This window comes from Psammomys obesus, unplaced genomic scaffold (genome assembly GCF_907164565.1).
Source record: "Psammomys obesus unplaced genomic scaffold, mPsaObe1.curated_primary_1811, whole genome shotgun sequence".
Lineage (NCBI taxonomy): Eukaryota > Metazoa > Chordata > Mammalia > Rodentia > Muridae > Psammomys > Psammomys obesus.
In genome coordinates, this window is record NW_026596085.1 from 5,409,478 (window position 1) to 5,436,247 (window position 26,770).

General features: G+C 41.6%; 1 protein-coding gene across 3 annotated transcripts in view; it reads left to right on the forward strand.

Annotated features, from left to right (window-relative positions):
- Window positions 1–3,130: 3,130 nt before the first annotated feature.
- Window positions 3,131–26,770, forward strand: part of Nell2 (neural EGFL like 2) — a 298,553-nt gene continuing 274,913 nt past the window's right edge. Inside the window, exons 1-3 of one of the 3 annotated variants that reach the window (XM_055627188.1) lie at window positions 3,131–3,325; window positions 3,928–4,013; window positions 4,408–4,536. In XM_055627188.1, the coding sequence (XP_055483163.1) occupies window positions 3,950–4,013; window positions 4,408–4,536 (193 nt within the window). In that variant the 5' untranslated portion in view covers window positions 3,131–3,325; window positions 3,928–3,949. Of the gene's footprint in view, window positions 3,326–3,349; window positions 3,403–3,564; window positions 3,584–3,927; window positions 4,014–4,407; window positions 4,537–26,770 lie in introns of those variants that run through there. The other 2 variants (XM_055627186.1, XM_055627187.1) reach the window with 2 other exon arrangements.

A 26,770-nucleotide genomic window follows, 5' to 3' on the forward strand; every position in this document is an offset into this window, starting at 1 on the left:
ATTGCACAAATCCTGTAAGATCAGAGAAATTTCCAAGTTTTATTTGCAGAACTGGAGAGAATATAATAGGACTTTCCTTACTGTGGTGTAGAGGAATTTTAATTCAGAACATGGCTGCCCTGGCAAGAGATCACATCCAAATACCTTCTAGGTCTGTGTGATCTGCCTGGAATATAAACACACCTTTAACCCAGGAGACTGAGGCAATCAGATCTCTGAGTTTAAGGCCATCATGGTATAGAGCAAGTATCAGGTAAAGAAAAGCTTAAAATGTGGTGGTATATGCCTTCAATCCTAAAAAATGAAAGCAGGGATAGTTTGCAGAAGGAAGAACTCATGTTTGAAAGTGATGCCTAATTGAGTGGCAGGAAAGGTGATGAATCAGAGGAAGACTTGACAGAATAGGATACACCCAACTCTCAAGAGAAGAGAGAGGAAAAGGAAGCTACTTAAGGGGCAATACAGAGAAGAGGCAGTTTTACTGGGACAGTAATGGAGAGATGGGTTGCAGAGAAGGAGAAATCAGGTGAAAACTGAGTGAGCCAGAGAACAAGAAGGAGCCAGAAGATTAGAAAAGATTGCTGGGGTTAGTTTTAGGCCAAGCAGAACAATTCAGAGGCTAAAAGAGGAGCCAGATTGAATAAGCTAGCTGGGAGAGGAGTTTGAGCCAGAACAGCTGAGTTGAACCAGCCAGCTAAGAGCTCAGTAAGAACAAGAAAAGATGAGTTTATTAAGCAGTAAGTCTCAGAGGCTGAAAACATTCTAGGCCTCCATTAGATTGTATGGAGGCTAGAAGCTTCCAGGACTAGGCCTAGGTTAGCAGACAGAGGCAGTAAGCCTCCGGGACAATGACTGAAACAGGCAAATAAAAGTTCCTTTTACACTGGGTGGCTGTAAAGACAGAAAGCAAGGGGTACACTGTGTTAAAAAAAAAAAAAAGGCAATGCTTAAATAGATCTATCCTATCAAGCTTGCAGAATGGATAGAGTCTTTTCTTCCTTCTTGATATGGCAAATGTCTTTTTAATTATGCCAAGGTCCCTTTACTTGTCAGACCGAGCGTGTATATCTCACATTTCTAGCTTCCGTCATAGTTCAGTATTTAGTGTGTATGATAAAATAGGCATTGTCGTAGGTCTCCTATGGAGTCCCACTTCCTCCCAATCACTGCACCAGCACCACTTCTCCTGCCAAGTTACATCCTCTTCTAGCCTGTTGGGGGATTAGTTCCCTTATGAATAAAATGACAGACATTAATGCGTGCCAATGGAGAGAGAGAGGACCTTTTTAAAGTCTAGTATGGCCAACCATTTTCTATTAAAATTTTATTTTGTGGCCAATTTATATGTTTATTAATTCATGGATGAATGACAATGTCTCATATAACCTAAGCCGGTCTTGAACTCATGATATAGTGGAAGATGACCTTGAACTTCTGATCATTTATCTTCTGAGTATTGGGATTATATGTATGACATGATGTCCATCTTTATGGGGTGCTACTGGTAGAGCCCGCTGCATGCTGGGCCAGCAGTCTTGTAATGAATACATTTTTAATAGACATAGTAGACAGTAAATCAGAAAATCAACTGGTTCAAACAACATAAAATTTGTTATTGGTCATTTTTCTAAGAGTCTAAAGTGAGTCTTACTGTGCTAAACCGGGTTCATGAAAACACTGCTCTTTGCCAGAGGTTCTGGGAGAGAGGGTTCTTTGCCCCTTTCTGTACCTAGAGTCTGCTTGAACTCCTTGGCTCACAGATCTTCTCTATTTTCTTGTCTTCATGTTCAGCATCAGCAGGCAGAGTCTTCCCATACCGCTTCACTCTCATTCACCTTTCGATTCCTCTTCTTCCACATAGAAGAATGTTGTCAGAATCCTGTGCTTGTGTCTCTACTCGCATTTCTCCTCTCACTTCTCTTTCAATAGTAATTTAAGTAGCAGAACTTACTAACATGCATTTTGTGCAGCCTTTGTTGATATTATTGCAGTTTAATATTTGAATGCACTATTGTAGAAAGGTTTTTAATTCATCCAGGAAATGGGTTTCCTTTTAATTTATTTTATTTGGTGTATTTTAGCAAATTTGAGATGTTGCATAACTGTCCCTAAGTCATAACATGTAAATATTAGAATAGTTCTCAAAGTTTGTAAGTCTTAGTATTTATTGTAAAATTTGATTAAAAGGGGATTAACAGGTAACTTAACTTTCCAAAATTCTGATTCCCCCCTTAAAAATTCCAAGAACTAAAGTAAACATGTCTTTTTTTTTTATCACTGTTGTGATGTATACAGCAGTGTCTGAAGTAATGTATGCAATGTGTAAGATGCCCCGTTCTGCTAGAGCCTCAGACCACCTGGTAGCATTTTACTCCTGTAGTTGGGTCAGGTCTGTTAAAAGCAGATGCCGTCGATTAATTGGAGGAGGGTTCAGAACTCTGTAGGAACAGATTAGAATTTTACTCACTCTAGAACTCTTTAACTTACTCATGATGAAATATAACGGACTTAAAAATTCACTGCAAAATTTAAGTAGAATTCGAAAAATACATGTGCCATTGATTTTTGTATGTATTAATTTGGTCTTCTAAAAATCACACATAACCCCATGCTTTTAGTCCTAAATATGTATTAGTAGTGAGTGCGGTCAACAGTGGGGTGGGGCATCTCAGTCTTCCGCTAATGAAAATGCATCCATCCACCTACCTATCTACCTACCTACCCACCAATAAATTATTCATCCATCATCCATCCATCCACAACCTACCCACCATTGTCCGTCCACCCACCCATCCATCCATCCATCCATCCATCCATCCATCCATCCATCCATCCATCCATCCATCCATCCATCCATCCATCCATCCATCATCTTATCTGCATCATCTTTCATTTCCCTTCAACCCTTGCTACTTTGTGGGGTTCTGGACCTGAGCGCCAGTGGTCCTGGAGCTGTCCAGCAGCTCCTGGTTCCTGGCTAAGTTCTGTGTGCAGTCTGTGCCTGGAGGCTCTCCAGCGCCCCGCCCTGGGCAGAGATTCTCTTAGGCAGGGCTGGCCAGGCTTCCCCCGCTCACCACCTATCTCAGCCTGTCTCCTTCTTCTGTCCAGCTTCACCTAGGAGTCCTGGGTGCTTTGGCGGGGTTCCTTTTCCCGCCCGGGAGGGGGTGCCCTGCGCCTGGGGCTGCCTAGCAGCGGGAGAGTCTGAGTGCGGGTTTCCCTCTTTTGCCCGAGGCGGCCGGGTGCCTTTCTTTGCCACCTCGCCTCCTGCGGCTGGGTGGTCCTTTCTCTCCGCCGGGCTTTGGAGACACGCGCCCGATTTCGAGGGGTGAGAGCAAACGCCGCCTATCAACTTGGCACCTGGCATTGAGATCCCAGGATCCAGACCGGAGGCTGCGGTCACGGGTGGGCAAGGGTGGTGGAGGAAGGCTGTGGGCCAGGCTGGCTGACCCCGCGCTGCGTGTGCGGGGGATCGGGGGTGGGGTGGGGGGAGAGGCGCCCCGCCCGCGCCCCGGCTCGCGCCCCGCCCTCCCGGAGCGGTCTCGGCGGCTCCAGGCTCTCGCCATTGTCTCCGCCTTTCCAACAGGTTCGGGCGCGGGAGCGCGGGCGGGTGCGGGGCGGCCCGGCCCGGCTTTCCCGGGGCCGCCTCCCTTTCTCCGCGTGCGCTCCCGGGCCGCGTGGCTCGGCGGGGCGCCGCTCGGTGCAGGTCCCCTCGGGTCCCGGAGAGCTTGACCCGGCTGCGGCCCGCCGCGTGCGGGAGCGATGCGTGCAGAGGCGGCTCCAAGTTCGGCGCGCAGCCCGGGGGGGCCGCCCCGCTGGGTCTTAGGCGTCTGAGCCGGGGAGGCGACGGCGAGGCGGTCGCAGGAGGGGCCGGCGCTGCCTTCGCGCTTCGCTCCCAGCACCTCTTGGTTTTTATCTTTATTTTTAAAGAGGGAGACGATGGACTGAGCCGATGCACGCCATGGAGTCCCGGGTGTTACTGAGAACGTTCTGCGTGATCCTCGGGCTCGGAGCGGGTGAGTGGCCGCCGTGCTGGGCCGGGATGCTCCGCTCCGTGGGGTCGCCGCTCCGTCTGCCCCCTGGGTTGGGGAGCTCTGGAGGCGCGGGTTTGCAGTTGGGTCCCCTCCGTGCTTTTCCTGGGGACAGCGAGGCGGGGTACACCCTCAGGGTCTGTGGCTGAAGGGGAACTTTGCACAGAGAGGGGCTTAAAGTAGGTCACGGGAATGGGACCCAGCGCTCTGCTATTTTAAGCTTGACAGCGTGTCCAGGTAAGGATCTCCCGGTGCAGGAACACTCGCCTCTTGTGAGCGCTTCCCAGTACTGTCGCCAAGACCCGTTCCAGGCTGCTGTGAAGGCTTGCATTTTAATGGCCCCTTTTCTTTCTCTCCTACCCCTCCTCACTCCCGGCAGCTTGGGGGCTTGGTGTGGACCCCTCTCTACAGATTGACGTCTTAACAGAGTTAGAACTTGGGGAGTCCACGGCTGGAGTGCGCCAAGTCCCGGGACTGCATAATGGGACGAAAGCCTTTCTCTTCCAAGGTAGGGAGGGCCCAGTGCGAAGCTCCCTGTGCAGTGGGGCGGGGGCGGGGCGGGGGCGGCTGGGGGTAGCTGGCCCTGTGGTTCCTGCTAACTTGGCATTCAAGCTGGGCGGAGGGTCCTAGCTGGGGCGAGGGGTCCGTGTGCGCCCAGAGCCAGGCTCTTTTAAAGTAATTTTTTCCCCCTCGTTTCCCGCGCCCTCCTCCTCCTCACTTGGTGCACTTGGCGGTTCTGATAGATAGTGCCTTAATTACCGACTAGAAACTCTAGAGGCAGATGGGTGATTTGGGCGTCTGGGGAACAATAAATTGTAACACAAACGCCTCATTTGGGCAGAATGGATTTGGGAAGGAAACAAGATAGCTCAGTCTTGGTTAAAATACTGACCTCCCAAAGTTTTGGTGCCGTGGTGCCCGCTGAGAGGAATTTCTTTACGGTATTTTTACTGCACAAAAATCACTGTACTTGAAGAAAGACCACCATGGAAAGCTCCCCATTCTTTCTTCTCCGCCAGTGGCAAGGGGAAGGGAATGACACTGTTAAAATTAGTTTGAAATCATGTCAATGGGATGTTCACCAGAAGAATAGCCCCCTATCACCATAATTGTATATGTAGGATTTAAAAAGTTTTTTTCTTTTTGGATATATTATATATTGGTATTCATAAACGTCATATTTCAAATTAAATTCAAATATGCTGTTCAGACAAAACTACATTCCAGTAAAAACAGCCACCGAATTGATTTAGTAGAGCTTTTGAAGACTTCTCAGCTTGTGGAAAGGTGCTTAGCTTGAGGGGCTAAAAGGTGGCTAAACTGTCTTTATGGCGAAGGACAGAGGAAGGTGTGAGGGGCAAGGTTTGGTTTCCTATCTCCAGCGGATCAAGGCGACCACCCCCACCGCACACGGGTTTTCTTTTGCTCTTGGGAGCAATGGTCTGAAAAAAAAAGTCTGCAACTTATAATTACAGAAGCGTTGGCTATGAAAAATGCAACTAACCCAGCACATCTGCCAACCAGAAGCAGGCACAAGATGCAGCTTAGATGTTTCTGTGGTGGCGCTGTTGCCTCATAGAGCTGGAGTGCCACCATGGACAGCAGCCCAGACGCTCTGTAGGCAAAGGCAGAAACTGACATGTGTTGCTTTTAAGAGGAGTTTGTTTTTTATAAGAAATTAAAATGTAAGCTTGTTAAAAACAGGATTTCAGTTAAAGTTCTTAATTCGTGCTTTTATTGTGGCAAGTGTTTAGGATATCTTCTTTACTTTCAGATGCTTTGTGGAGGGTGGGGCTGGGATACTGAAAACAATGACCAAATATAATCAAGGAAGTAGAGCTCAATTGTCAGTAAAAATTCAGAGTTGAATAGAAATGTAATTAGGTATAGGCTTTTGACTTATGTTATGCATTATTTCTGTCTTTGATTTTTTTTTTTTAGTCTCTGCAGAAAAGGAGCTGAGTTATTTCAGGACTTGACAGGTTGAGTAAAGAAAGCTTTACAAGCCAAGTTTCTAACAATCAAAACACATTGTATTGAATTGTTTTGATAACCTCAAAGGTTTTTTTTAGACTTCTTAAGAATACTAGCTTCCTATACAGGGTTTCTGTCTCCCACAAGTAGAAACCCCCAGAAATGTACATTTTATGTGAGAAAATTACCCAATTACATATTGGACAATTTGACAGTTTCTAGGCAATAGTCTCAGGCCACAGGCTTCTTTTCCTGGTTAATTTAAAACCTATTTATTTTTATATAAATAGTCAGCTTCTTTAAGGTACACATCATGCTAAAAAAATACAAGGCAAATGCCATATATTTTCTTTGAATTGTCCTCAGCTGGTGGGAATCAATTTTCACTGGTGAACTTCTTTTGTTTCCTAGCCAATACCAAGCTCAATATTAGAAAGAGAAAATGCTTTGTAAATATAGTTTTCACTCAAAGATGTGAAATTGCACTTCCTGCCTCATTATGAAAATCACTTTCTGTATTAATCCCTATTTGCTGTCTACTGTGCCTTGTAAGGCAAATATTACTGATATATTGATTGCACTTTAATAATTTCTCTTGCTCTAAATTTGAATTCTGAAGTCAACGACAAGTGTCCTGAGACTGGTGGTGGTTCTGCATTGCCTTGGAAAGGTCTCAGATGCTAAGCAAACAGTGTGCTTGTTAAGAACTCAGTCCTGCATTGTGCTGTTTCACTGGATTCTGTGGGGTTTAGAGAGACAAAAAACATTCAAACAGTGAGGAGTTTAGAGGTTCCATTTATAGTGAATTGAGAATGCTGCCAGTGCTTTTATATAGTGTGTAAAATGTCATAGCAGGAATAGAAACAAATTACAAAACCCAGGAGATGCTCACTGATTTCATACAAACTTCATGTACAAGCTTTCTGTAATAACAGATATATTTCAAGCAAGGGGAAGTGATTTCTGAACCATCAGTTGCTTCTCCAACAGATAACGAAACTACCTTTCTGTTTCTTCACATTGAAATGAGAAATCTCAAAGTATGTTTGCATCATGACTCTTACATATTTAACATTTTTCATTTTTGGCTACTTCATTTTTCTCTTTCTGATTTCTGATATATATGCTCTTCAGTGTTTTGAAGCTATGAATCCTTTTTGTAAATTACTATGAAATATGAATCTATTACCTAACATTTTGTTTTATAGTCATAGTAAACCTATACTTCCAAATCATAACTTTTTATTGTAACAGCTACCATAATATCACAACACTGTTTTAGTCTTGCTTAAATTTGATTTATAGTTGCTCTGAAAATGCGATGAGATTTTAAATTTAATCATTCCTTAATACATGTGGATTAGTATTTATGCTTGTTATAATAATTACTTAGTATGTCTGGGCAGTGGTTTGAGGTTCTAGTCATTCTGGCTGTAATCTGACACATAGCCAAAAAAAAAAAAAAAAAAGAAAGAAAGAAAAAGAAAACAGATAAAACCAAACTACACTTATTACGCTTTTAAAGTATAGGAGTGTGTGCTGGCAGTGAAAACCTTTGCAGCATGGTATAAGGAGCTTCAGCTCTGAGGATGTTGCAGGTGTGAGTTGAGTTCTCCATCCCTTGCTTTGGAGCCTAGCTAGTGTTTTGCCAGATAATAATCACAGTAATTTTCTTCTCTCTGTGTACATGAGATACCAAAGGGAAGAAAGCACACACATAAAGTTAACATGGGTTTTAGCTCTTTGATCGTAATAAATCATCCAGGCTCCTAAAATAGATAATCTCATCTGTTTTCTTATGCAAATGCCTTCTGAAGTGTTTGTAGATTGTATAATCTCATTAACCCCTGAAGGGTAGATAAAATCAAAACATTTTCCCCCTTATTTGATAATTTAAAAGTAAACTTAGTAATTCTTCTTAAAGAACTTTTACATTTAGGAGGAAAAAAGTGTTCATAGGTATTTGGTGGTAGGCCAGTTTTGCCGGTAGGTGACTTTTTTACAGTAGGAAAGAGGTGATGAGGGATTGTCTTCAGTGAGTGTATAAGCTACACCTCTCACTGGGGTGAAAAGACACCTGAAAAAGCAATTTGAAAGAATGATTAATTTTGGCCCCCATTTTGCAGGGGAAGTCACAGTGACAAGAAGGGCTGTGTGTATGGCATGAGGAGCATGAGGAGGTGAGGGGACAGACATTTTTGTGCATAGGAATCAGAGAGAGATGAGTGTGGGTGTTTTCAGTTTACTTTATTCCATTTTCCTGTCTATCAGTATTAGGCCACAGTTCCTGGGCCACCCACGTTCATGGTGGGTCTTTCTTAGTTAAACTTCATGAGAAACATCCTCTCAGATACAAAGAGAGGTATGTCTCTATCTCTGGTAATCCCAACTCCAGTTGACAGTGAAGTTTAATGATCATAGTTGGCATCTGTGAGTTTCAGGTAACAGCCCTAGATGCTTGTTGATAGAGTACAATAACACAGTGATTTAGAGATGAACTCAGAAACCAGGTAGCCCCAGGTGGAATGTTACAAGTTATGCTCCAAGGACAAGGGTACTTATTTTTCTGAGCTTTAGTACTCTTGATGATAAAATGAATGCTGTTATAAATTAAGTTCATTCATCTAAATTATTGTTTTACAAGCTATACTTTGGGGTGTTAGGTATGTAGCATATCAAGAAGTTAAAGCTTCATAGTTACTTACAATTAGAAACCAAACAACCAAAGATAGAATAGCTTAATCATTATCAGGATAAATTACATGAAAAATTGGGAGTACAATGGGGGTCTGTGTTCTAGTTCAGGGAGGCTCAAGGTGAGAGAGATCTCTTTGAAGAATCATTTACAGTGATAGCTAAAGGATATGTATATCCTTTACATTTATGAATATATAACATATATAAAGGATATATAATATATGTACATTATATATATATATATATGCTGTGGGGATTCAAAGAAGAAAAAGAAGGAGGAGAAAAAGAAGAAGAAGAAGAAGAAGAAGAAGAAGAAGAAGAAGAAGAAGAAGAAGAAAAAGAAGAAGAAAAAGAAGAAGAAGAAGAATACAAAGAGAACATGAACAAATAGCATATCTCAGGCCCAGAATGAACATAATGCACTGGAAATGAAAGAAATCTATAAGATTGGAGATACAGAGGTAGTGGTATAACAAGACATAAATGTGTAAAGCAGGGGCCAGCACTCCATGTAGAGCACACCAACATAGCATAATTGGAAAGTTAACATTGTACAAAGATGCTTTGTGTAGGTGGAATGAGGGCAAGCTAGAGGGGCTGCATACTTTTAACGGCTGGAACCTGAGAGCTTTGTTATGCCATGGGGACATTAAGGTTGCTCATGCACTCACCTAAATGATCTGCCAGGACTGTCTACATAAGCCTTATGTAGTCTACAGAGTCATCCGCAGAGTGCTGTGTGAGAAAGACTAGCCCAGCCATTGCTGCCTTTGAAGACGGAAGTGGGCCAGGAGCACAGGAGGTCTCCAGGTACTTGAAAAGACAAGGAAACGGCTTCCCCGTTGAGCTATGAGAAGGAATACAAGCTATTTTCAGCTTGGTTTTTGTCCAGTGAAACTAATTTTGGACTTCCGACCTCCTGAATTGTGAAATGATAAATATAGCAATAACTGATAAATATTGCCATGTTTTGTGGCGGTTTATCAGCAATACACAACTACTGTATTTTGTTGCATAGACGTGGCTGCTTCTGTAAGAAATACATAAATGTGGGGAGGTGGCTTTGACATTGGGCATTGGGAAGACAGAGTTTTGGGAAGTGTGTCAAGGCTTCTGTTTTTAGGCTTCATATTGGCTGTAGTGCTTACTCTCTTAGGATCTTTTAAATTCTGTGTGACCAGTTTCAATGTGTCCTCTTTCACTTCCGATTTGTTTCCTTTGAATATGTTTTTGCTTACTTCAGCTGAAGTTATGTCAGTGCTGCTTATATTTACAAAACCTCCGTAGGTCTCAGATTATTTTATCTGTTTGTTTTCTGCTCCCAGCTCTCATTTTTCTGTCTGTCTGTCTGTCTCTCTGTTTTCCAATCCTCAATGTCCATTTCTTCTGTTCCCTTTGAGCTTCGTTTGTTATTCTTTTTCTAGGTCACTGAGATTCTGCTCTGGTAAGGGACATTCCTCATGGGTGGCTCCTCTCTCTTCCTATGGCAGAAAGGCAACACCATCTCCTTTCAACCTCTTGTGTAACCACATTAATTTTTTTCAGAGAGGAAGGAGTGCTCAGGACTTGCTGCTCTCCCAAGTGCCTCCATCAATACTGTCACTGTAGCTTTTACATTTCAGCAGCATCTTTTGAAAAGACACGTATATTCAAACCTTGGCAATGCCACCATGTCTGAGAAAGATGTAATATGATATGGTATTTGATATGACTACTGGGTTTCTGACCCCTGATATCATGCATTGCCTGGTTTCCGAGGCCTAGCTAAGAAATCTCCACTGGAGCCCTGTTACCCTGCAGCACTTTTTTTCTGAGCACTGGACAAACAAGCATCATGGGTGACACTGGGGTCTGCTGCTTCCTTGACCAGCAGCCCACCCGACTCGGACAACAGCTGCAGTGGCCCGTGAGTGCCATGAAGGCCAAAACACTATTTCCTTAGGCACCTTGTGCAAGTGTGGAACCTTGGGCCTCTCTTTTCAAACAAAATCTTTCAAATAAGTTTGCTGTTTTTACATTGTTGAGACTGTGATGGATGAAATTTTGCTTATTCGTCAAATGCCTTTAAGGCATCTTTTCTATTGTTCTAGTAAAAGGCACTTCACTCACCCCCCCTGCCGTGTGTGTGAGTGTGTGTGTGTGTGTGTGTGTGTGTGTGTGTGTGTGTGTGTGCATGCCGATGCATGCTTGTAGAAGACAGAGAATAGCTTGTGGGAATTGAGCCTCTCCTATCATAGGGTTCCCAGAGACTGAACTTGGATTGTCAGGTTTGGCATCAGGCTTCTTTTACCTTTTCTGTCTTTTGGTATTTCTTGAAGTGTGGTGAGTTTCTTCAAAACAATTGTGTACGCAAGCTTTTGTCAATTTAACCTAAGCTGGAGGAGTCTCCTGGGAAGCAGGAACCTCAGTGAGGAATTGCCTCTATCAGATGTCCTCCAGGTATGTTGGTAGGAAATTTTTTGAATAATGATTGACATGAGATGGCCCTTCAACTGTCGGTGATGACACCCTTGGGCAAGCAGCCATTGGCTGTGTAAGGAAATTAGCTGAGCAAGCAAACCAGTAAGCAGTATTTCCCCATGGCCTCTGATTTAGTTCCTGTCTTTGTGTTCATGTTTTAACTTGCTGCCTTGGCTTCCCTTGATGATGGACTACTAATTGGAAGCCAAACAATACCTTTCTTCTCCCATCCTTGGTCAGTGCTTATCAGAGTAACAGAAAAAGCTAGAGCAATGATTATTCTTTTCTGGTTCAAGAACTTGAGGAATATTTTTATTTTCATAATGTTCTCTCTTTGGTATTCCCTGATTCTTGTTTTTGAGTGTGCATTTGAAGAAGGGGCTTATTCCCACCTCTGTAGATTTGCTTGTATGGGGAAGCCCTTCCTTGGCCAGAATGTCCAGAGATTCTGAGCAGGCCATTTGATGTTCTGTGTATGGTGTTCATGCTAGCGTTCTTGGTAGTGCTGTCCTACCATGTAGGTAGTCAGAACGCTTTTCTAGACCCAGTAGTGTGGCTCTAGATTGATTGACTATATAGGGAGGATCAAGATTCTGTGCTTACAGGAATGGCCTGGAGCCCAAGGCTACAGAGAATACTGGTTGTTGATTTGGGCCTGATATCTCTTTGTGGGGATTCTGAATCTGAGAGTACCAGCCTAAAAACCAATGCTGTGTGCTCTGTGATTGCTTCATATTGGGGTGTATCTAACTGGTCTAATTTTAGGACATTGGAGATCATCCTGGCACTACTAGGGGGTAGGGTATGTAAGATCCATGGATACCCAGGCCTTCAGCCCGAGTCTGTGAGTGCAGGCCTCCTATTTACCTTACTTTGGGATCTGGGTTTACCATGAAGATAGATCTGAAGTCCAACTTTGTCTAGCCAGTCTGAGCCTAGAGTCATGTGTTCTGGTCTGGTGACAGGATAGTCTGAGAGGCTCAGTCTGTAGGTACTAGACTAGATCCTGGGACCATGGAGGTCAGCTCAGTGTTTCATTTCACCAGGACAGGTCTGTTTGGGTATGTGTTGCCAAGGTGGTTCCCACCTCCCTTCCTTTCTTCTAAGAGAAGAATCTGAAGACATATTCTCCAAAGTTGGGGAGCATGTGGTAGGGGCATAAAACCACCCATGCTACCCTCTTCAGTATGTCTTTTAAGTTTTCTGTCCTGTCATCTGAGTCCTTTAACATCTCAGATGGTATTTTCACATGAGATTACTGTCCAAATTGGCGTTCTTTCTCTATACCAAGAATAGCACTTTTGATTCTTGGCTCACCATCTGGCTGATGTGCTGTTCCTAGGACTTTTGAACTGATTTGATTTATATGATAGGCTGGAGAGACGGCTCAGTTGTTATGAGAATGTCTGCTGTTATGAGGACCCGGGTTTGACTCCCAATCTCAGTAATCACTCACAACCATCTGTAACTCTAGTTTCAGGGGATATGTTTTTTTTTTTCTGGCCTCCTGCATACTGCATGTACAGTATGGTGTGTAGACATACATGCAGGAAAAACACTCAATACACATGAAATGCAAATAATAAATTTCAAACAAAAAATTTAAAAAAATTAAAAATTACATAATTTTAAAAATAATTAATTTGCTGTCCTAGTGGGAAAAGATTTGCTGTAGTTGGCAATCATGTGGACTTGTTTTCTTGTCAATTTTATGTAGACCTTCCACAGCTGGTAGACAGTGTAGTAGGTTGAATGATAATCTCCCAACTGTTCACACACAGACTTTCAGCACCTGTGGATGTTATTCCATACATCAGAGGAGATTTAAGCTTGAAGACAAATTAAGGTTATTTAGGTAGTCAGCTAGCTTTAAGAGGATTTTTCTTATATTAATATTATCTGGCCGATTTAGGCAATCAAAACTTTTACCCCGGTAGAGGGAGACATTTGAGTCACTGTCAATGTGACACATGAGAGTTGTTGTCTTTGAGGGTGGGAGCAGACATGAGCCAGGGAATGTGGACAGAGTCAGTAAGCTGTGAAGAGGCGGGAACACAAGCACTGCCAGCCCTGGCTTCTCTTCCTGAATCCCAGTTTGGATTTCTAATCCCTGGACTGTGAGGCAGAAAGTTTGTCTACTTTTGCCTCTGCTCTTGTGGTGATTTGGGACAGCATGAGGAGAGTAGTAGTGTCTACTTTGGACCTGAGAATTCGTGTATAATTGAATGCAACTTTTTTTTTTGAGCTCTCACCCAACTCTCACGACAGTTAAAATTATGTTAATCATTCTTCAAAGTAAATACAGAGTCTGTAATGGAATTTCTCCAGGATTTCTCCATGTGCTAATTCTGAGAACAATCGGTAAAACTGAGTGTCACTTAAAAAATGTCATTTCTTCTCCCCAAAATTAATCCAGGAGGTACAGTTAGAAGGGGAAAAGAAAGAAAGCACGGACATTTTGTCAATGGGTTAGGCTGTAATTATACTGCTGGGCACTCAGTGGCTATGGCAGCTCAGTGTTGACAAGAGCAACAGCAAATGCATGGGGCTCTGATGGATGCCACCTGGGTTTGACTTAGAGCTGCTGTAGCCATTTGGGAGGGCAGTGGTAGTACATGTCACGATCAAAGCTTCACTTGCTAATCACAGAGGTGATGAGTTACGCTTTGGCCAGGTTCTTGCAGGCACCTGTGCGTTCTCCTATTCTAGCTAATATCTGTCTGTCATTCAGTACTTACTAAGTTGTTAAGTGATGGCTCAGTCACAAGACATTAAGCCCTTATGGCTGTAACACACTTCCTGTTGATTTACTCCCACTTAGCACACAGCATATATTTCTTACTCTGCTTCTAGTTTAAGGAACTATAGGGGAAGGAAAGAGCAAAACATAGCTCCTATCTATCCCTTCTGAGCTTCTGAAGGTCACTGGAATCCTGGGCATGTAGACTCTGACCTGTTCTTGATGGTACCTCTGCCAACACTTTGTGGAAGAGAAGTGCTTCTCCCCTCCACCCCCCAAAGGGAAGATATGGAATGAGGGCTGAAAGTTCTACTCAGCTGGTCTTGACAAAGGAAAGAAATGATAATGTTAATTCCAAGTTAGTGTTCATATGCAGTAGCAGCTAGGAAGGAAGGCTCTGGAGAAGGGCATGCTGGGGTCCAGTGTTAGTTCCTTGTCAACTAGTTGCATGAACCTGATCATATTAAGGAGGTTGAGGCAGGGGGTTCACAAGTCTGAAGCTAGACTAGATAAGTCAATGAGACCTTGTGTCATGATGCATTCTTGCAAGGGAAAGAACAGGAGTATTCAGATGCACAGAGTGTGTCTATCTCTTTAGTAGACTACTTTGTTAGCACACAGTAGGACCCAGGTCTGCTGCAGGGCAACACAAGAAGAGCCTATGTAAATCACAGCTAGAAGGAATGACAAGTGCCAAAGAACAAAAGATGGGAACGATTCACATTCGTGTTACTGAAAGATAAACTAGATATACTCTGCTGTTTATAGTGACCAAATATTTGGACAGAAGAAAGAACGAGGCTCCTGGAATCTCCCCTAAGAAGCTTCTTCCAATCCAGAATAACAAAAGAAAGCATCTAATGGGCAAGTTGGGCTGTATTGTAGGTTTCTCTATTGCAATGATAAAGACCATGACCAAAAGCAAGCTGGGGAAGAAAGGCTTTGTTTGTCTTTCATATATCTATCACAGTCCATTGTTGAGGGAAGCCAGGGAAGGAGCAGAGGCAGGAACATGGAGGCAGGAATTGAAGCAGGGGCAATGGAGGAAGACTGCTTACTGGCTTGGTTTTCTTGGTCTTCTCAGCTTGCTTTCTTCTATGACTCAGGACCCACCTACCCATGGGAGGTATGATATGTGCCTGTTCCAGAAGTGTGACAACAGGGAGAAAGGCACTGTAGTTCCCCTCTGTAGACACCTTAACTTCTGGAGCACAGTCAGGTTGATCTTGAGTTTTCAGTCCTGTATTGTGGAGAGAATTGTTAAACATTCAGAAAAGAAGGGGAAACCACATTTACCTGGTTGGGCTGGGCTGTCATCCATGCTTGCTAGGGATTTGCTGTTTGGTATGCTATGGATGTAGCCTGTTGGTTGGATTTATCAGTGGAAGAGAACTGACAGAATGAGACAGCATTCGATTGGCTTCCATCACATGATCCAGGTAGTCCATCAGTGGTTGTCTGACACAGGAGATGCTGAGAATCTGTTGTTCAGTCTACTCCAGTCTACTTCAGCAGTCCCAATCTGGTACACAAGGCTGGTAAGATTCATGGGGAGCTGCTGGTCTCCAGTCTAGATTACAGTCTCTAAGACGTTGGTTCTGTTATCAGCAAAGGAATGAGGCAGCAATCAGGTAGATGAGATTAGTAGTGAAGTGAGGGCAAACAGGCAAAAAGCAAAGTTTCCTTCTTCTGTGTCCTTTGATCTTGGCTGCCACCAGACGGTATAGCCCACATTTAGAGTGGGTCTTCTTGCATACATAATCTGATAAAAAAAAACCCTTCACCTGTGTACAGAGCAGCTTGTGTTTTAGTTAATTTCAGATACAGTCAAGTTGACAGCAAAGACTAGCTCTCATGTAGACATGTTGGTCATAGGTAGGTAAGATTGTAGGGAATCTTGAGTGGTAGTGGAGAAGACAGTATAATTTTGACATGGCTATTGAGGCAGTGGTTTTGACCCTATGCTTTTTTTTTTTGGCATCCTCTTTGACCATTTCCTTCTCTCCTTCTTTGAGTGAAGCATGACTGTGTGCACAGGTGTGCCTGCCTTTGTATAGGCCATGGTGCTCAGAGCTGGATTCTGGCTATTTTTTTTTTTCTACAGCTCTCCTCCATAGTTTTTGAGATAGGGTCTCTCACCAAACTTAGAACTTGGCATTTCAGCTGGATGGTTGGCTAGCAATCTTTTAGTATCCTCCCATCTCAGAATCCCCAGCATCAGGACTACAGACACATACCTCTAGGACCAACACTGATGTGGATGGTAGGGGTAGAACTGAGATCCTTATGCTTATGCAGTTATCACTTTACTTACTGAGCCACCTCCCCTCTCCTTTTTGCTACATTCTGTCTCTATCCCCCTACCATCTCTCATGGGATTGATTGCTATAGCCTCCTGACTTCTGTCTCTGCTAACTTGCCTGTTCTCCTCAAGCCTGCTCTCAATTATGGTTGCTTAAATGATTCATCATTTAAGCACTCAAAAGGCTCTGCCTGTCTGAATTTTATATTCTGAGATAAGCAACACTGTTGTGGGTTATTAATATTTATTATTGATTTATCTTTTAGTTAATCAACAGTTATTCCTAAACCAGCTGTATACCCACATTACCACACAGAGACTAGGATTTTTTAAATTAACCTAGAGCACAATGCTGGGCAATAGTTGCTCTATCCTAAACCTCCAATCCTGCATAGTTTCCTCCCATTCAAATTTCACCCATTATACTTGCTTTTAGTTATATCTTAGGTTGGGTTCATCTTTCCTCCTGGTTCCAAGTCCTCTCCTCCTGGTTCCAAGTCCTGTCCCCCCATCTCTGCTCTCTCTCCCCCTACTCCCACTTGCTTCCTTCTCCTCCCCTCAGGAACAGGATGTCCCACCCTATTCTCTCCATTGCACAGCATTGACTAGTTGTTTTATTGACGATTCAGAGGGCAAATCGTGGCATGTTTACACAAACTTGAGACAGGTGATGCTTAGAATAAGCATCACAATGCAATGTCTGGATTGAAACCAGATAGTGGGGTAGAGAAATCACCTTTTGAATGAACAAGGGTACATTCCACAGGAATATTATACCAACACAACACATATACAGAACACAAATGTTGCTACTCATTTATTCCAAACCATGATTTCATTTAATTCAAAATGAAAGAGGAAGTTATTGTGTCTACAGAATTCCAAGTAACTACTCTACCCTCATTCTATTACCTTCTAAATAGTTTATTCCCCACCCCTTCTCCCTTTCTCTCAGTTTGTCAGTTCCACTGTTCTCTTCACTATTCCACAAACAGACAGGTGCTTTCCTGCTCAAGGGGCTGCACTGGCTCCTCATTCTCCTGGTTTACAATTCCTTCAGATATCTCCATGCCTTTCCCTTTGCTTGTTTCCCAAGCTTCTTTTAAGGATACACTTTCTAAAAGAGGCCTAGTCCGACCATTCACTGAGAATGTAGTGTGCTTTCTGTTGGACAAGTGTCCTTGATCAGCCATACTCTGTTCTCTTAGCGTCTCTAACATTTATCATCTCACACACTGTTATACTCAGTTTTCATTTTCATTGTTTATTATCAGCCAGCTCTACCAGAAAGCTCCAAAAGGATGTGGATTATTGTTTTACTCACAATTATGTATCCAGGAGCCTAGTGTTTAGTGAGAACTCCGTTCATACCTGATAAAGGGGCATTCTGTCTTTGCTTTGATATCTTGGAGTTTGGAAGTCTGTCTTGCTTCGTTCTGAAGCCTCCTAGTCTACAGTCTATACACAATGTGCTAGTAAACCTGCAGTGAGCAGATGCTCTGACAGTACATGAGTCATGGGAAATCTGACTCTTGCAGCACATTTTACTGTTGTAGGTATGTAACCTCAAAAGAGGCTGAAGAATCCTTCTATTACATAGTGTTCTGTTTTCTAGTCTTAAGTAAAGATAGCAGTTGAGCCTGGCAGTTCTGCTTCACACAGTGTTCTGACTTATTCTGAGAGGCCTCTCTCTAGCCCATGTTGTAGTGAGCAGCATGCTGAAGGTCTTAGGCTAACTGAATGCTTCTGGAAAATGGGAGTTTAAAATGTCAGTGTGAAGAGTTAAGAATTAAAGAGTTAGGAGGGACACTCATATTTATATAAATGTACCAAGGAGTGTTTTGAGACAGATAAAGACTCATTTGGATTGTGTGCACAGTGGTTCTTTTCATTATTTCAGGTAAGCCAAATATACTTGACTGTGTCTAGAGAACCGTGGCCAGGCTTGGAAACAACTCCATGAGGAGCATATTTGCAAGAGGTTGGAAATATTAACTCAGAGCATAAACACAATGGTGCAGGAATGCCTGTTAGACACTGGAGACTGATGCCTAGGAGGACTTAGACTGACTTTGGGTTAGTTTAGAGGAGTGACTCCATCATGTCTGTTTGTGATAGTGTTTTCTTGACTGCCTTGGCAAAAGCCTCCTTATGCCTCTGAGAATGAATCCCGGGAGCCTCTATTTTGAAATAGTTTCTTGTGACGCTGATGTGCAGTCAAATTCACAAATTTTTGTCTCAACCTATGCTGTCTAATATGGTTGCTAACCTGAGTGGCCCTGGAGTACTGGGATGTATATTCTGCAAATGGAAGTGGGATCAGAGTGTAAAAACAGACTCTGAAGACAGTATAAAAATGTAAAACTTCATTACTGTTTTATGGTGATTTTATGTTGGATAATATTTTGGATATAGTGGTTCAAATAAATGTATTATTAAAACTGAAACAGTTTCTTTTTGCATTTTTAATGTGGCTACTAGAAATTTAATTACTTATGTGACTTATGACTCTCATATTTCTACTAGTGTAAAGGGCAAATCTGGGATCCCAAAAGAAATCAGAGTGAACCCCTAGAACCCCTGCACAGACTTGGCCAAGGCAGCTCAGTCTCCAAGTGGGTTCCCTAGTAATGGGAACAGGAACTGTTTCTGACATGAACTCGGTGGCTGGCTCTTTGATCACCTCCCCCTGAGGGGGGAACAGCCTTACCAGGCCATAGAGGAAGACAGTGCAGCCAGTCCTGATGAGACCTGATAGGTTAGGGTCAGATGGAAGGGGAGAAGGACCTCCCCTATCAGTGGACTGGGGGAGGGGCATTCGAGAAGATGAGGGAGGGAGGATGAGATTAGGAGGGAATGAGGGAGTAGGCTACAGTGGGGATACAAAGTGAATAAACTGTATTTTAGAAAAATATAAATAAATTTTAAAAAGTTCATAAAATAAAAAAGTAAAAAAAAAGAAGAAGTCAGAATGAGTCAAACGTGTCAACAATTTCAGATAAAATACTTTCAACAGTTTTCTTCAAAACTAAGTGGCTTACTTTAAGGAATATTCATTCATTTGCCCACTCACTAAATATGTTTCTAATGTATTCAAGAAGAGAGTAACTGGACAGGCAAACTTTTTCAGAGGGCTTCGGATGGGAGTTAAATATTTTCTAAGTTCACTTGAGGTTGAACTGAATTCCTGCCTCTTTCCTTTTCTTATTGTAATCTGTGATGTTCAAGTGGTCCTATTTTTCCATCTGACTGTCACCTTTTAATGAGTCTCTCCTAAAAACCGCATTGGGCTATTCTGGGCTCTGAAGTTTGCTAAGGGAAGATACCCTTTCCTTTGTCACTACATGTCCACTACATATGAAGGTTCAAGGAGGATCACTCTTAGTGGTGGTGGTCTATGAAGTTTTTCATGCATTGATGTGTAACATTTAACTTATTTTGCTTATCTGTTTAAGTGGAGAGTCTCCTAGAATGTTCCATTCTGTGTCTAATTCTGTGTTTTATATAGTATAATTCATTGCATGTTGTGGAACATTAAATGCCCCAAGAAAAGTCCCAAAGAAGTCACATTCTATCTTGGAATACTCGTTCTTTCTTCTTTTGGAGATTTTTTAAAATTTCAGCAATGATGGATAGTTGAAAATCATCACAGGAATTTGTTTGATGACATGTACTTGTAGCTGAGAAGAATTCTTTCTGGAGGTTGAAAGATTATCACAAGGAGAAGTTAAAAGGCAAATAGATTGTTTGCCCTGGGCTACCAGAGAGGTGGGGTAGTTCCTGGTGGTGGACATTGACCTGGACGCTTCCTACCTGCCTATTGACCCTGTCTGGAGGAAGTCGTGCCATTCATGAGTAAGCTATTCCTACATTTTACCAATTTGCCGAGTCTGTTGTAAATACAGCTTGACGTCAAATGTGACTATTTCAGAAAGGCGGCTTATTGCATGATGATCACATCATTAGTTGTTCTTCCTGGTGAGACAGATTTTCAAAATTGTGTTATAAGGTAAGAATTGGCATTAATGCTTTTGTTATTATTTTTTATTTCCTGATGTTCAGAATAAATTAGGATACTTAATAGATAGTGTAAATCAAGAAACTTAAAAAAAAAGTATTGTGCTGTTTTAGTCTGTTTTTGAGTTTCAAATTAAAGTTAAAGATTCCTTCACTGTGGGAGAAGAAACATTATACTCCAAATAGAAATGAGAAATGTATTAAAATGTCCCAAAGAGGACTCGTTAGTTCAATCTCAACCAGAGACTTCGGACTTAGGCTTTCCCAGAAGTTTCAACCATTTAATATATGGTTAATATATTTAATATATGGTTAATATATGGTTAATAATAATATATATATTATTCAGAAAATTAACATTATACAAATGATTTTATCAAGCTCCTCCTACCTGAATTCAGTGGCAGAAACTGTAATTAATTTTAGTGTGACTTTCAGCATTTGTAATTGAGGTTGTGGTTGCCCTCAATAAAGTCTTCCTGCAGTTCATATTTAACTTCTACAGTAAAAGAAATAAGCCCCTAAGATATAGGACAACACTTTAAGTTATTCATTGTGTAGGGCTTAAGAATGGAGACTTGTTGGAAGTGGCTGTGAGTGCTTGGAGTTTGAAGTGGGAGCCTGGGAACTGACAGGAAACCTTTGAAGGAGCGATAGCGTGTGTGTTTACTGTCAGTCCCCTGGAAGACACTAACTAGGACATGGAGTTGTCTTCTCTAAAATTTCTATAAAAATTTCATTATCCAGTTTGCAGATGCTTCTTTAGAGCAAGGCGTCTCAATGCATTTTCATCCTTTCTCTACCATGGGCTCCATTTTTAATATTTGGGTTGTGTTTGCAGTAAAAATAATATAGTTAGCATTGTTCTTTGATAACATATTTTCAAATTAGGACGTGTTTCAGGGACTAGCAGAACAAATGAATATTCACTTTGTAAATCACTAACCGGTCAGGAAGCCTTTGAAAAGAGAGAACCCACCTATTTAATGGATGATTACTTTTTATTTTGCAAATTAGTAAAGCTGGAGAATGAAGTTGGGAAAAGACCAGTCAGGCTGTGAAGACTTGTAATGCTGACCGATTTCTACCACTTTCTGAACCATTAATTACAGACATTGGGCAAGCAAAAGAAAGGCTGTAATAAGCACTCATAGCTGCTCATGGGGGATCTAAGAGACATTGCCTCCCCCCCCCCCACCAAGCTGCTCCTTCTCGGAAACACTGTCATGAAGATGCATGGTTCTCTCACTTTACAGTTCTGAAGGTAGAGAAACTGAATGTGTGCTATTGGAAAAGTCGCTTTCTTTTGTACCTGCCTTAATAGAAGATATGAATAAGTTATACTTTGTTAAATATTATATATATGTTAAACCATAGGAAGAAATTCTTCATGTCATTAGACAGGTATCAAATCCAGACCAAAATCTGTTCATATAAAGAAAGAATGAAGCAAATTCTCTGCCAGTGTTCACAGTGGAGGCAGTGAGTGATATTTTAGTGGATTAAATATACAGGATTCAGCCAAAATAAATCTATAAAAATATGAGTGAGGTCATGGGAAGTGTGAAATACATGTTCTTTCTGCAGAGAAACTTGTTTTTAATTAGAGAAGACAGAACAGAATTCTCTGCAAAACAAAGGATCAGATGTTTCTGAAGGGCAAAATCTGTCTCTGTGGCATTGTAAGTGTTGAGGATTAGCAGGCTGTGGCAGGAGACTCCACAAGGCAGATTCGGCTTTTCCTGGACAGGGTGCAGGGAGCTGGGTGCTGCTGGCTCCGGCTCTCTTTGGGGCAGTTTTCTGCCAGCAGAGAAACTGAAAAGGCCCTTTGAACTTGATGCACTGGGCTTCTGTGAGAGTGACTCAGCCTCTCTGCCTCACTCTCAGAGCAAATTATTCTTGTTAGGCATCTCAAGATTCTTTTATGTTCAGAGCTTCTATTCAGATCCACCCATAGCTCTCATGTGTATCAACAAATGATTGATAATTGAAAATGGGAGCATCTTCCCCACAGACACCACACACACACACACACACACACACACACACACACAGAGAGAGAGAGAGAGAGAGAGAGAGAGAGGAAGTAAAAGAGAAAGTGGTAGTTAAGTAAAAAACAGCATGCTTAAAAGATCATGTAACTCAATCATCTATCATCTACCCTATCTTTTTTTCTTTCTTCCTTCTTTCCTTCCTTCCTTTCTTCCTTCCTTTCTTTTCTCTCTTTCTTCCTTTCTTTGTATCTATCTATGTATCTATCTGTATATGAATGTATGTATGTATATATGTATGCATGTATGTATGTATGTATGTATGTATATATGTATCTATCTATCTATCTATCTATCTATCTATCTATCTATCTATCTATCTCTATCGCTGACATTATCTATTTTTGTCATGCTGTGGTCAAGGCCTGAAGCTCAACACATACTAAGCAAGTTTGTAGTCTTGAATTAAATTCCCAGCACTTCAGTTATGTGTTTACATTTGCATATCTTACTTTTCACTTGAAATCATAAACTTGGGCTTGCCCCAAGTTTTAGTACATGGATCTCTAGTCATTATTCTGAAAGAAAACACTGTCACCAAAATTGTTACTAAATTTCTTCTGATGTTTAACTCTTAAGCTTTAAAAAAAATTTTTTAGACAGGGTTTTTCTGTGTAGCCTTGGCTGTCCTGGACTCACTTTGTAGACCAGGCTGGCCTTGAACTCAGAGAGATCCACCTGCCTCTGTCTACCTGAGTGCTGGGATTAAAGGTGTGCACCACTGTGCCTGGCTTTAACTCTTAATCTTTACTTACAGTGTGAATTTATTTAGTCCTTGTGACTTATGCTAGAGAAGGCAAGTGAGCCTGGAAGACTGCGTCAACCAGGCTGTTGCAGCCTGTTCATAGAAGAGCCACAGGGTGCTCACCAGGGGAATTCTGCAATAGCTGTGTATCATGAATTTGTAGATTCCTTAAATAAAATAGAAGTGTTGTATTACTGGGTAGATAGTATGTATAGTTTTCTAGTCTAACTTTATTCATTATTATGCAAATATATTCATACATGCATAGATATTTTAAGTATAGTATATATAAAGTCATTTTAGACTCTTATATGCTCTTGATTGGCCCTAAAAGCTCAATCATGTTCACCTTTCATCTGGGTGCCCTGTTTTTGCTGTAATTTGTACGCTTCCAGAAGTCTTTGCTTGTTTTCTCTGAGACTGATATCCATGTTTCTGTCACTGTGGCTAAGGGTGGCTCTGGACCCCTGTGGAAGCGAATGCCACTTACTGGCACTGCAGGGCTTTAAGGACATTGCCACCGTTTTAATCATCCTTTCATTTTGCTGCTCTTTGCCTTGTTTTCAGTTTAGCAGCGACTCTGTGGAGCTGCTTACAGTGCTCCTCAGCTAGACACATTGGGCTGTTTTAGTGTGACACTGATTTAATTCTTTGTAGATTAAAATATTACAGTTTGGAGAAATCTCTCCTTTTGTGAGTACGCATGTGTGCGTATGTATACAAGTTTGTGTGTGTGCAAGTGTGTGCTTGGGTGTGTGTGAACATATTCATGGAGATCCGACCTTGATGTTGGGTGTTTTCATCAATTGTTCTTCACCTTTCCTGAGACTGATCTCTCACTGAACCTGGTGCTTGCTGATTGGCAGCCAGGCTTTTTGGCTATGTATCGGGTTCTTATATCTGCTACCTTTTTCCACTCCAATTCCTGCCAAGTCTCCAACACTAGGTAGATAAGAAAGAAGGTTAACGTGAAAAGGGGGTGGGCATAGATTTCTTTACACTACTTCCTGCAGATTATGGGTGTTGTGTTCCTTGGGGCAAATTTGATCTTGCTGACAGGATATTCAGTTTCTTCTACTTGTCCCTTTGCACACAACCACTCTTGTCAAACAAACCACAGCAGCAGAGGGAGCAGCAGTTGACTCTTCAAAGCCCCCCTGGCCCCTCTCCAGGCTCTGGTTTTTACAAGAGTCCCCAGAATCCTAAACGTAAACTATCCTCAGCTGGCAAAAATCACACCGCTCCTAAAGTATGAGACAAATCATAGTCAGCAGCTGTGCGCATCTGAAGCAGCCCCATACCCCACACTTGGATTAAAACAAAAACACATTGACATAACATAACTCGGTTTTAAAAGCAAACAAAATTCTCACTACAATTCTGGCTGGATCACAACCCCAAGAATCCTCCTGTCTCTGCCTTCCCAGCACCAGGAGATCAGCTGCCCCAATACCTGGTGCTTTACATTGGTAGTGGGGATATAAAACTCAGGTCCTTATGGTCATGCAGCAAGGACTTTACCTACTGAGCCATCACCTTAGACCCAATTATCTCTTCCTTGATACACCATAGTACAAGACTAACTGAATATTATCTCCAAAGATTAATTTTTAGACATAATTGTAAATAACAAGTTGTTAATCAAGCCATTATTATATTATGGCTTTAGAGAAAAACAATGTTTTTGAAGTGGCTCTCTTTACTCATTTTCTTTTTAAGTACTAATAAATCCATAAAATAATCATCTTTGGTCTCCATCTCTAACTGTACCTCATTTGCTGATTTCCATTTCTGCTTGACTCTTTTATATTGTTTTAATTGTTTGTAAATGCACATTATTCTATCATTAATAATAATTATAGCTCTACTAAATTAGTAGTTTGGTCTTTCAAAATTATCACTGTCTGTATAAAGCTATTTTTATTCATAACTATTTTCATCAAAGTATAATTAACATGCAATTAAATGCATAAATCTTTCATACTTAGTTTGATAAATTTTGATGATTATGTATCTAATATTGTCTTATTTGGGACATTAGTAGTTCCTAAGTTTCTAGGTAGATGTATATTTGATGTACATTTAACCTTCAAGTGGCTTAGTCACAGCAATTGCCCATTTTGTACCAATCTGTACTCACACCCACCTATCTGAACATTACGCATGCTCCACACCTCATGACCATTTGTGTTCCGATCCTTGATTGTATCTGCCTTGGTAGGTGTGAGAGGCATCTCAATGTGGATTTTTGCTTACATTTTCTTAACATCTCATGTTAACCAAATATCACATATTTTCTTTTTTGTGAAGTAACTGTTTCATGGTTATTAAAAGGGATTTTTTCATCATTTAATTGATGGTTTTAGTATTTTTTTCTTCATATACTGGAGATATAAGTCATTTGCCAGGCATTAATTCTGAGAGAATTATCTTTTAGTCTGTAGCTTGTCTCTTTGCTTTCTTAGTGGAGTTCTTTGATGAGAAGGTGTATTTAATTTTGATGGCATTCAGTTTATCATGTCCCACTCCAAAAGTGTTATATCCACCTAATTAAAAAAAAAAAAAACCTCAAATGCCTTCATTTGTGAATTCTCTTTTTATTTTCCTTAATGTGTAAAGGTAATAGAAAGAGACTCAATAGTCATAATTTTGTGAAATGGCATGGCTTCCATAGTCCAGGCAAATGCCAGGCATGCTTTTCTGGCACTGAATGGAATTATAAGGAACAGCGAGGTGGGAGGACATAGGGAGGGTAGGCTTGCCTGAGGGCTGTTAAATTCATATTGACCTGTGTGGGGACAGATGAGGTGGCAGGGTGCTAGCAGTTTGTCATGTTGCCTTACAAAGATGTTAAAGTCTGTTTGCACAAATCAATTTTTGTCCAATACCTGCTGCTTAAAGAATCAGTTCTTTTTAGATGGAAAACAGTAATGAGTATGTTGAAGAAAACAAAATAATTTCTCAGGTAGTCTGGACGTCCTTTTTTTTTTTTTTTTTCTTTCTAAGTCCATGAATAATGAAGACAGGGTTAAGGCTTTGGTGACCATGTAGCTTGAAGAATAAATTGAGAGTTTTGGAGAACCATCCTGTTTCTGTGGGTCCAGGAGAGGAGGAAGTGTCTGCCTCTGCTTCTCTCTGGGGTGGGGGTGATGTCCAACACCCGCTATTTTCTGTGCATTTTTGTTTACACCTTTAGATCAAGCCGGTGTTTGCCCCTTGTACACCGGCCTTCTGTTGGCCTGATCACAACCTGGGGGGAGGAGCCTACTGTCCATCTGTTTTATTCTGACTCCTGCTGATGTCCCAAAGCTTTCTGTGGCTGATTGTAATTCCCATTGAATCCTAGCTGGAATGGCTGGCTCCTCTGCATCATTCTTCACAAGTCTTTTCTGGAAAGATTTCTAACTAGTTCTTAGGGCAGTAGTGTAGCATTTCTTATCTACAGCCTTCTGGATTTCGAGTTTAGTTTGACAGTACTTCAGTACTCTCTTCAGCTCATACTTTGCATCCCTCAAGGCCATGATCTCCCCAAATTAAAGCTGGGGATGGGATTAGTCCTCCTCTGCCTCTTTGGCACCCTCACTTATCTATGCAAATTCATTTCTCCATTCTCCAGATCAAATACACAAGGAAGGAAATACCCCTTTAAAAGCTATCTATCCATCATCTATCATCAATATGTCATCTATCAGTCTACTTATGATCTATCTCTATCTATCTATCTATCTATCTATCTATCTATCTATCTATCTATCT